This window comes from Camellia sinensis, chromosome 10 (genome assembly GCF_055761805.1).
Source record: "Camellia sinensis isolate YWXY chromosome 10, ASM5576180v1, whole genome shotgun sequence".
Lineage (NCBI taxonomy): Eukaryota > Viridiplantae > Streptophyta > Magnoliopsida > Ericales > Theaceae > Camellia > Camellia sinensis.
The window spans coordinates 94906050-94918408 of record NC_138970.1 but is presented as its reverse complement, the minus strand read 5'-3'; the positions used below and the strand labels follow the sequence as shown (position 1 = coordinate 94918408).

Genomic DNA, 12359 nt, shown 5'->3' with positions numbered 1-12359 from the left:
AAAATATTTAGGATAGGATGAATGAAATCAATGGTCTAAGTTTTTAAAAATAAAAATAAAGTAAAATAAAATAAAAGAGTCTAAGTGCGGGCGGGTTTTTGCAGGTGCAAGTAAAACTCGCAACCTTATCGGAACCCGCAATAATACCATATTCTAAACCACATCCGCCGCATTGTGTCCGTGAAATCGTTCATTTGTATGCAGATCAGTTCGAGTTGGGCGCGTTGAACGGTTCAGATAACCCTATGTCCAGTCCTAACCATTAGTATTTTAATACTTAAACATAAATATAACTGCCCCCTTATATGTAGGAATTGATATATTATTTTCTTGAATTTACAAAAAAATTCTACATATGAAGGACATGGAATCCAATTATAAAAAAAATATATTTATTATATCCGTATTGTCTAATAATATTAATTTCTTCTACAATTATTTTATTTAACTAAGCACTATCTAAAAGTGTAAAAATATATCAATCAGCAAATATTCAAAGATTCAAATACTTTGAGTTTTTAGACTTTTAAACATAAATATTAAACATTAACAAAAAAAAATAAAATAAAATAATGGTTCAAAAGGTAAAACTATTACAAAACCAAAAAAAAAAGAAAAAAAATCACAAACAAAGAAAAAGAAAAATTACCACGTTCAAAGCACGTGCACCAACACTAGTATGTATAGAAAAGTGAAAAAATGAAATTGGATGATATTAGCATAACTTTAATCCATCTTTTAGATGTATTGTATTAAGATTAGATTCATAGACATTGAGATTTGTTTAGACCTTTTGACAATGTGTTAATCAGTTGATATCAGTCTTTTTGGCACAATAATTCCAAGAGTGTTCATGTCAATTTTTCAATGTAGGTGCCCAACATTTTCTTTGCACATATTGAACTTCATTTATTTAATTTATTTGTTTTAGTAGTTGCAGTCATCGATTGTTGTGAAGTGTAGCGAGTTCTCCACCTCTCTAGGTTTTTATTTTTCTCGTTTCATTCTCACAATAGGTAGTTTTGTATTATTTGTTGTGAATTGATAAATTTTAAAATTGCAATGTAGATATTGATTCTTAAACATTCTTTCAGATCCTGTGCATATTCAAGCAAGACGAAAGCAAATTTTATTGAACACAACGTTCTCTCTTTATTATGATGTAAAACGAACTAAACTATTTGAGTTTGGCTTTAATATTTTGTTTTACATCTACTCATTACATAAATGTGTTAATGTTCAACATATTTTGGAGTTCATTAGGTTTCTAAACTAAACTTGAACAACATACTATACTTAGTACGATAATTTTTCATGCGCTTAAAAAGCCAAGTTACCTGAGCTCTGTTTGTCATCAGGTCAATTTAAAACTCTGTTGGAATTGGTTTGAATGATAAACAAATCTATCTTAAACACAAACATTTTAAAGAAAAAAAAAATTGCACATGTCAAATTAGAAGCCCAAAAACATCTCAGAATATATAAATGGATGTTTTATTAAATATATAAATAAAAAAAAAAATCACTAAACTGATCGATGTTAATCTGCCTACTTATCCATGATGATAACAATATATACTATAATATTAATACTTCATAACATCATAGTCAAGCTACTAAAGTAAACAGTTCACTTTAGGGTTATTGGATGTGTTAGATGTTCCATGGGCATTAATGCAAGTGGATTGAAGAATTGTTCCCGGCTTCATATCAGGCGCTGGCATTATGTTGATCTGATTCAATTCAATGTCGGTACAAGGCACGTTTTTACTGCAGCTGAGTTGGATTGCATCTATTGTATTAGTTGTTCCACGAAATCCAGTAAATGAAACATTGCTGATTCCTACTGCTGATGTCTGTCATCAAAGTTTTTTTAAACAAATATCAATTTCATCATTAGTAAATTAAAAAAAAAAAAATGATAAACAACAACAACAACAGCAACAACAACAACAACAAATGTACATAACGATATAAGATATTGATAATAATGTATATACTAATCCAAGGTATATACTCTTACTTGATCTTTGCAAGTGCTGTGTGGACAATAATACTGGTCGATCAATATAGGGTTGCCCGTTTCAATAAGTATAATGTCAACAAAAGAAATTATCTTAGCATATCCGGACCCGCCCTAAAAAACACACAAAAACTAAACATATGAATTTGAGAAAATGAATAGTGAAAAAAATATATAATTAAGGCAAATAAAGTCAGATTAAATTAATTTCTAAACTTGGTTTGAATTTCTTACTTGCCATGTCTTGATCCTTGCCCCATTTTGAGTTCCATTGAAGGTACAGTTCTTCACATGTAGTTCTTCCACTGTAGCTCTACTTCCATTTTTTCCCAAGCTTCCAATGCTAACAACACAAAAGAAAAGAAATATATTTATTTTTTCAAAAAGTAACTCGTTGGAACTTAAATTTATTATTCTTGTGAAAGTTTATGCATAATTTTTTCGTAAAATTATGTAGTGGAAGCAATTTTGTAAATAAAATTCATTTTAATGAGAATTTTGACCTTATTCCATGACCTGGACCGCAATTTACGCCAGTAATGTTGATATATTTGCAGCCATTAATCATAGCAATGCAGTCATCACCTACAATTATTGCAAATTTTTTTTTGATAAAATTCATACAAGTAATTATGTACTAAGCAACAAACATCAAATGAAGGAAAACTGCTAAAAAGGCCAAATAAAAAGTTTTTAAAAAATAAAATACCTGTTCCAATGTAAGAATCGTGAATCACAATACGGTTGGAATTGCTGATGTCAATGCCATCGGTGTTAGGACTAGTTTCAGGTGCAGTTATATGAATGTTTGAGATGGTGACAACTGCGCAATTGGTAATCGAAATGTGGTTATTTGCGCTATCGACATGCCTCAATCCACTTAGCTGAAGGTTGTTACACCGATTGAATGTCAAAGCCTGCCAATGAATATTGTAATTGTTTGAGCTCAAACATCTTTAATTTAAGAACAATATGTGCTTCTAATACTTGCTTATAACAATTTACTCTGATTTTTCAAGATACCCACCATGTAGTATTTTCTTAAACTCAAAGAGAATTTTTAATCTTGTTTCAAAATATATATATATATATATATATATTGGGTTTAGGATCATAAAAAAAATTAATTTTTTTTTTTAATAAGCATGCTTTGATGAGTATGAGCCAATAAACAATATAAATTGCCCGAGAGTAAAAATAGAAATTTTTACTTACAGCAGGCCTCGTCTTGCAATCTGTTCCCTGCAGATGAAAATTGAGAACATGTGTAAGAAATTTTTGAAATGAGTAATGATGTACAAATAAAAATTCTATATAAAAATTTATACAAGAATGATACGGTAAAATTAAACGTGAGATAATTATTGAAATATCGAGCATAATCCAAACAATTTTGAATGTTTTAGAACAAAGGAACGGGGATTTGAGACATATAGATAATCTCGTGCTATGCATAAGTTTAATTAGGATTAGATGAGATTAATAAGTAACACTCTATTTGGATTGAGGGTTTGGTGGGAAAAGAAAAGATTCAAAGAGAATGAGATTTTTTTATCACCCCTTGTTTGTATGATTAATAAGGTGAGTAATTACAAGAAAGAAAGAAAATTGGTGAGAAAAACAAATAACTCCAAACGTAAGTCTTTTTTTTCACCAAAAGTTGTAAGATTTATTGAAAAACTAAAATTACTCTTTACAAAAAAAATTATAATACCTAAACAAACACCCTAAACATCCAAATAAATTTTTTTTAAAAATTTTCTAACCAAGATGAAAAACTCCAATTATTATTATTATTATTATTATTATTATTATTATTATTATTATTATTATTATTATTTATTATTTTATTTTTTTCTCACATCCAAATAGAACCCACCGTTGGACAGGAATCCCACCAAGATTTTCCACTGCCATCAATTTGCCCAGTTCCACTAACAATAAGCCCATCAACATTTGAGAAAACAAGCCAAGTATGAGAGTTTATATCACCAAAATTCATCATGTCTGGTGCTTTAATGTCACCCCAAACCTGTATTTCATCAATGACAAAAAAAGAAGAAAATTGCATTATAATCACAGCAAAATTGTTGGGTATTTTAAAGTTATTAAAAAAAAGAATATTAATGCAAAAATAAATCACACAAACACAATAAACGTGGAACTTGCTTGCAGTGTGTCTCTGTTTGGTTGCTATTAAAAAAAAAGTTTTTTTTTTTCGTCTATTTAAACCAAAAGGGAAAAAAAAAATTGCATGTTTGGACAAGAAATCGTTACTAAAAAATATGCTAATTTAGATGACAAGATTAAAAAAAAAATAAAAGAGTTGCTTTTTTAACAAGACACATCATCTTTGACAAGTGCTTAAAGGTTATTTTTTATCTTTTACTTTTGGTAAAAATTTTAAAGTTATTATTATTATTATTATTTTTAAAATTTCAAGTACTTTTAATTTTGAAAGATCTAAAAACTGTATTTTTTTTAAACACCAAAGACAATTCCAAACCCCACCCCAGCTTTTCAAAATCCAAATGTAACGTTTTTACGAATAGCTTTATCTTAGAAAATTATTAAAAAAGGGAAAAAGAATAAAATTATTAAAAACGTAATTGTCAAACCAGCCATGTGTCTCATCCTATGGCTTGTTTCCGTATTAGTACTGCTGATTTAAAAATAAGGGGAAAAAAAAATATGAAGAAAAAATTGCAATATAAAGTATACACACACACATATATATATATATATATATAAATGTATTAAATATAAATAAAATGAATTAAAATATATTTGAAAAAAATAAAATGAAAATCATGAGTTTTAATAAATAAATACCTGGACATTGATGGAAGAGGACTTGCATGGACCTTCAAATCGGACCGGTTGCTTCACCAAGAACGTCTTGTTTCCAGGTATGATCATACTAGGACCGTTCGATGTTGATCCACAAGTTGCACTCCATGCCTTCAAAAATGCCTTTTGTTTTTGGCAAATTAAAATAATTAAGACGTTACTAATCCATAAAATAGAATAAAAAATAAAAAAAATATTTGAAAACCAACACCGCCAAAGCCAACTCTATGACCCAGGCACGTTCTATGTGGATAGAATTATTTTTTCCAAGCTAGATGATTTAAATCACTATGGAACATTACAGCATAGTTGTATTTTATAAAACACACAATTCAAAACAGTTTTTTAAAATTTTGTCTCATAATTTTGATTTTCAAAAATATTACCTGAATGAAATAAACATATCATCATAACTGCTAATCAGTTTTTATAATCAATTAATATTTTTCATTCAACGAACAATTCAAAAATTGAAATATATTGCACGCGTATAATATGTATACCATGAAATCCATCCTCATCAGTCATGGTCATAAATAGAATTTTATTTTTCTCATCAAAATCAAAAAAAAATTAATAATAATAAAACACTTACAAAGTGAGTCCATCTCATCTCTAGTATAAGCATTCTAAATTTGATTCTATGACATGATTAAAAAATAAATAAATAAAAATTCCTAATAAAACAGGACAGTAAAAATTGCTATCAGAGTATTTTTAAGGTTGTATGTAATTATGCGGACGTTTGAGGATGAGTTATAAAATGTCAAAAAGTCACTTTTTATTTTATTTTAAATTTTGATGACCCGGGAACTCTCAAGGCCTAGCCCATTTATGAACCAACCTTACAAGCCAACTCAGGGGAGGATGTCGAGGAACTCACCCTTTACCCCTCAATTTCAGTCAAAGACTATAAGCAAGGTGGTATAAGTTTTGAATCCGCAACTTTCGAATACGCAAACTGTTATCTTACTGACTCATCTAATCCTTGGGTTAAAGCCACTTATTTTTTTATCATCAGTTAAAAAAAAGTCAAATAATACATAAAGAAAATTCTCTTACAAAAAATGGTTTTTTGAAGGACTTCCCAAAGCTCTTTTTTAAAGCTTTTTAAAAAATCAAAAAAATTAAAAATTACTAAAAATAACCACTGCCATATAGATTAAATTTGTGCCACTATTTTACATATATTGACTTCATGATATATATATTTTATAAAAAAAAATTCTCACCTAGTAGAGTGTGGTTCCTCTGCATGGCATCACCATGCAAACTAATGTAAGGGCATGCATGAATGAAATAGTGTACCTGGGAATCATCAGCAATTCCATCTCCGATAGCTCCAAAATTTAACACATTTATTAAACTTGTTGTTCTAGTCAATTTGAAGCCCATCAAACTTGTTGTAGTCAATTTGAAGTCCATCCAGTCATATGTGTATCCTAGCATAGCAACAATGCCCATGGTAACAAAAATAGCACGACGAAAACCCTACATGTATGTAATACAACACAATAATTTAAATCAATAACACATTAAGTACATAAAATTTTAAAAAAAATAACTCGAAGCACATATTCAAAACACATAACAATTTATAGAAAAAAATATGTAAAACAGACATTTTGGTGAACCATTCGTTCTGAGCGAGGCAGAGAGAGGAGAGGAGTATCCATGTTGATTTGAACAAAAAATAGAAAGAGAGAGAGTGAAATATTGTATTAGACGATGAAAGTATTTGTGTTGTAAATTGTGTAAAGATATGTGCCATAATGCAACTATATATAAGTTTCGAAGTGGAACAATAAATGGAAATAATAATGTAATTGTTCCTACTTTCCAAAATTGTTTAAACAGAATCTAGATAGAGTTTGCAATCGTACTAATCTTACACGTGTGCAATGCTATGGTATTTAGAAAATTGTCAAGGTTAATAACAATGTTAAAAAAATAAGAAAGTGCCTTTTCATAATTACCGAACACTCTTCGAAGGGTAAATATCATGCTCAATGGTATCCACACACAAAATTATCATGTTGTACACTGTTTGGATTTTTTTCCCAAAAAAAAAAAAAAAAAAAGAAAGAGAAAAAGGAAAGAAACGTAAATGCAAAAACAAAAAACAAAAAACAAAAGAAAATTCTATGAACTAAGAAATTTTGTCTTAAAATTAACCCAACAAGAGATGTATGGTATAAATTTAAAGTACGCAAGATTGGGCTTTACCTAAAATTTTTGTGGGTCATATTATTATTATTTTTTTAGATGGTAGATTAACTGTGTATTTGGTTTGGTTTCTACAAACTTGTTTCATAATTTTTTTTAAATTTAAAATTAATTTACTAAAATAAATAAATAAAATAAAAAATATTTATCATTTTTATATAATTTTATCTTTTGGAAAGTCTGTAATAATTTTTTAAAATTTTTAAAAAATATATATATTTTATATATTTTTTTAATCAAATTAGTTTTATGTGTTTAAAAAAATATAAAAAAAAATTTCTTTCTAAAAACCAAGCGTGGCCACACATTTCTCTCCTCTTTTTCTTCTTCTTTTTCTTTTTTTCTCTACAATTTTATGATTCAAATATAGTCTTGGTGATGTCAAAGCGATATCACATATATGTAAAATCAAGAATACTGTACATCCAAAAAAAAAGAATCACAAAAGTGACTATAATTTATAATGTATGAATTAGATTTATTTTATGTGTGACTTAACCATATCAAATCAAAATATACACCGTAAATTTAAATTTTATATACATTTTTTTTTTAGTGCAAAACCATTTTATTGCCAAATAGATCAGGAGCAATTCTTGCAATGACAAACACTCATAATATTCAATCTAACGTTCAAATTCATTTAAAATGTGAATTATATCATACAAAAGTGAAAAAAAATCAAGAGAAAAGTGCATAAAACAAAAGTATTTTTTTCACTTTTTTTTCTTCTCCACAAATTCACCCTTATTTTTTTTTTTTTAAATTCAAATAGAGCCTAAATTACCATAATATAATTATATCAAACTTGTAGAACTTTGTATAATTTTTTAAACTTCAAAAGATATTAGTGTAGTTTATTTTTTATTTTTTTAATTTGAAATTTTAATTTGGATGGAATTAACCTTGCGTCACTATTAATTATAATTACAACTCATACTCTACACATGTTCTAATCTTTAAAAAAAAAAAAAAAAGAAAAGAAAAGAAATTACTACATATCTAACATGAGATTAAGAAAACTGTCACATTTCAACTTCTATTGATAATTTCAATAACGTTTATTATTATAAAATAAAAAATAATATCTATGACCAATACAAGAAATTTCCATAATAATGTTGAATACAATACAACCATATCAATAAAATCTATCAAAATTTTTTTTCCATAATAACGATAAAATAATGTCAATAAAACCTATCAAATTCCACGTTTCAGCGTTTTTTTACTTTCTTAAACCATGCAAGGTGTTTTCAAACAATATAAGCTATACAAATTATATTTATATAATATATTATATTTATAATAATTATTATTATATAATATAAACAAAAACATTGTAGTATCTTTGAGGTTCAAAAGCTCAATATATATTTTCTTAATTTTATAACACTTGAATACACATGTCATTTTATGATTAGTCCAAAATATATTTAATAATTGCCAAAAATATATTACTATAATAAAAGTATCATTTCCTAAAAATTGATATTGACTCAAATCAAAATATTACTCAATAGTCTTTATATTTTATATCTTTTGTCATTTTGGTTCATATACTTTTAATTGACTCAATTTTTGTCCAATTGATAGCGCCGTTAGTATTTTTGACTAAAAATTGATCACTAGATTAGTTGAAGTTTACTCACTGAGTTAAAAAAAAAATTATAAGTTTGACCCTAAAATCATGACACAAGCTGCTTATATTTGTATTTCTCATTAAAAAATGCTAACAGCTCTAATTACGACAAAATTATAAATTCATGGTCAAAATCGAGTCGATTGAAATTACAATAACTAGAATGACACAGAGACTAAAATACAAGTACGGATGTAATTTGTCCTACTTTTAAGTATGATCCATGAAAATAGTAAATTTATTTATTTTCAATTTTCAATTTTTTTGTTGTTATAAATTGGGATTTTTGTTGTTGTTTAATTTCAATATATATTTTTGATTCTTTGTTGAAAAACCATGCATATTGATGCTAGCATTATATATTTAATATTTAAACTATTATATAAGTAAAAATATTTTTTAGGCTTTAAGCCTCAAATTTTAACTCTATTTCCATAATTTTTTGAATTAAAAATTTATAAAATGGCACATTATCATTGATCCTTTCATTTAATTTTTTAATTGAATCCTTACTTAATATGAAAAAACTTTTAAATTTATTAATTTATGAACTATTTATGGAATCTATTATAGATATATATCTGTAATAGATAGATTTTACTATAATCGAATAGATATATTCGAATAGATAGATATATTTGATTATAGATATATTCTATGATATATCTATAATAGATAGATTCTATTATAGATATATTCTATATCTATATTTTAAATTTCACTTAGTCAAAATTTAAAAGCTCCAATTAAATTACAGCTTTTTCAGTTTCTATTATTAATATATACAATTTTTTTTTATTATTATGTTTCATTTTTGTAATTTTAAAATATATATATTTTCAAGAAGTGCAACACATTATCTTATGACAATTAAAATTATTATTATTATTTTTTTAATTTTAAACTTTGGTAACTCGAGTTTTATTTATTTGTTTGTTTGTTTTTGAGATACACTCAAAGTTGAGCTTAAATATATAAAATAGGATATATATATATATATATAACATTTAGGAAAAATTATAATAAAAAAATAAAAAAATAGAGTTTGAGAATTATAATAAAATAAATTTGAGTTTTTAATTTTATCAATTTAAACTATAATATTTTAATTTGTTTTCAATCTAAATCACTAACTCATCCCTCATAAATAAAAATGATAAAAAAAATATTTTCATTATCAAACTCAATATAAATACATATAAAATATTTAAAAAAAATTTAAGATCATTGAGTTTAATAGCTTACTTAGACATTGGTCCTAACGATAGTGTAAAATATTATTTATTTAATCATATTTTACTTAATAAAAATATGTAATTGGTTTAGATTAAAAATAAATTTAAATTTTAAATTTAAATTAATAAAAGTAAAAATTTAAAATTTATTTTATTATAAAGTCAAACTTTGGAATTTTGAAAAATTTCTCTTAATATTTACGAGCATTTTTTATTTTTTATTTTATTTTTATTGCAAAGCAATTCTTTTGGAAAAGCAAAAGATCATGGCGGGGCCAGACAAGCTAGAGCTTGTGTGGCTATAATCTGCTAAGAATAATGTTAGAGATTTAAAAGTTATACGAAATCTTTTTAATAAATATTTTACTAAATATGAAATTTTCATAAAATCTATATCACATTTATATAAAATATTTGATAAAAATTTTAGTACAATTTTTAAAATTTTAATATTTTTCATATAGAAAAACGGACAATCACGGACCAAACCTTGGCCCGTTTGGTATAACTATTAATGTCATGACTCAAACTCGGTATCTAAAGGCTCGGTGTCGTAACAAGATAAATATAAAATAATTCAAATAATTTTGTAGTCGTAGCGCAAGCTGTTAAATTAAATAAATTAAAATAAAATAATTGGGTACCAAATGTTTAATAAAATGAAACCAACATAGTCAATTGAGCTTTATTGTATTACAAGAGTCCGAAAAAAAAAAAACAGATAGAAATCTTAAAAAAAAAAAAAAAAAAAACACAGCGATTCATTCCCCATCTCGATCCCGCTAAATTTCGTCACCTGAAAAGGGTAACAACTATAACCACATAGCCGAGTGAGAAATATTATACTGTGAGTATAGGGGTACCAAAATAGCCATTGATAGTTATTTAGAGTAAAACATTAACATAATTTGAGTTGAATACATAAATTAATTAAGTGACAGAACTGAAATAAATAACTATAACCACGGTACAGAATAGAACAGAAAGGGGTCACTAAGTGACAATCAGAACAGGGGTTAATGGATCCATGACAAGTAGGGGAACACAAGGTAGTCAAACAGGGGCCAATGGTTATTGAAGTCTCCTGAGGCATGGGACTCCTGTAGTGGTACTTACAAAAAATAATTGTTTATAAGATCATTGCCAAATATTTTCTAAACAAATATATCCATGATTTTAATTTACGCAAATAGAGTTCAAAATATAATCCACGTAATTGAAATATTAACCTAACCATAAACATAAATTATATAAAATGAATTGTAGTAACTCAAAACATTCATAAAATATATTATGGTAACTCAAGACATGTAGAGAACATATAATAGTAACTCAAGGTATAACAAAACTCACCTTTAATATAAATTTATCCTTATTCTTCTCGTTTTACCGAACTTCCCGTGTTATTTCTTTTTCTACTCTTTTCAATGATTCCCTTCCTTGCTTCTACTATAATGCCCTATTTATATGCATCAATTCTTGGAGCTTAAGTTAATTTCATGTTCTCATAAAGCGCCACTTGGCCCTTGACTCTTACCTCACCAATTGACCAAAGGTCATCTAGAGATTAGTGTTGGCCTTATCTAATTCAATGGCTCTAGAAGATTAGGGTTGGCGTCATCTAATTTAATGTCTCTAGAAGATTAAGGTCGGCTTTTTATAATTCTAAGAGTTGTCGCCCTCTTTGGTAATCCACAATGATCTCAAAAATTTCGTATGATTATAGGTTAGGTTCGTGTCTAAGAACCCCACTACCAAACTATGAAACATCACTTACCACTTTCTAAAATATTTAACGTGTGTGTGGTGCCTCACAATTTACTTCCTTAACAATTTAATTGATAAATTTCCAATTTCCTAAACTATGCATTTATTTATTTATGTATTATTATTATTATTATTATTATTATTATTATTATTATTTTTTGAGTCCTTTTTATTGCAAATTTTGAATTTAAAAAAAAGAAAATTCGGGTGTCACAGTTAAAATAGATTGTAGATTATAACTTAACAGATTATAGATTGTGACTTTAATTAGAAACTATTAATCTGTTTGGTGTACCTGTTGGAATATAAATTTAAGTTACTGAGCCTCCGTTTGGGAAGTGGGTTGGCTTTTTAGCTTTTTGGCTTTTTTGGCTATTTTAGCCTGGGCTAAAAAGCTTGGTTTGGGAAGAACTTTTTGGCTTTTTGGCTTTTTTGACTTTTTTTGTGAGAGAAGAGTGTAATGATTATGGGTTGGATGTGATGTTTTGTTTGTTGTGGCTAAAATAGCCTATTTTGTCTTTTGTGGCTATTTTAGCCCCAATCTTGCTTGCCAAACGAACCCTGAGTAGTGTTTATTAAATAAACTGTGAAATAATTTTTTCAATTAACTTTTATT

General features: G+C 26.6%; 1 protein-coding gene across 1 annotated transcript; it reads right to left on the bottom strand.

Annotated features, from left to right (window-relative positions):
- Positions 1 to 1266: 1266 nt before the first annotated feature.
- LOC145800560 (putative polygalacturonase At3g15720) lies at positions 1267 to 6337 on the bottom strand. The gene is made up of 8 exons (XM_082890261.1): positions 6182 to 6337; positions 4856 to 4996; positions 3903 to 4055; positions 2733 to 2940; positions 2527 to 2608; positions 2258 to 2366; positions 2029 to 2137; positions 1267 to 1858 (listed from the first exon to the last, which is right to left on the bottom strand). Exons 1-8 carry the CDS (start codon positions 6335 to 6337, stop codon positions 1617 to 1619), a joined length of 1200 nt encoding a protein of 399 aa, XP_082746387.1. The 3' UTR covers positions 1267 to 1616.
- Between the last annotated feature and the right edge of the window lie 6022 nt (positions 6338 to 12359).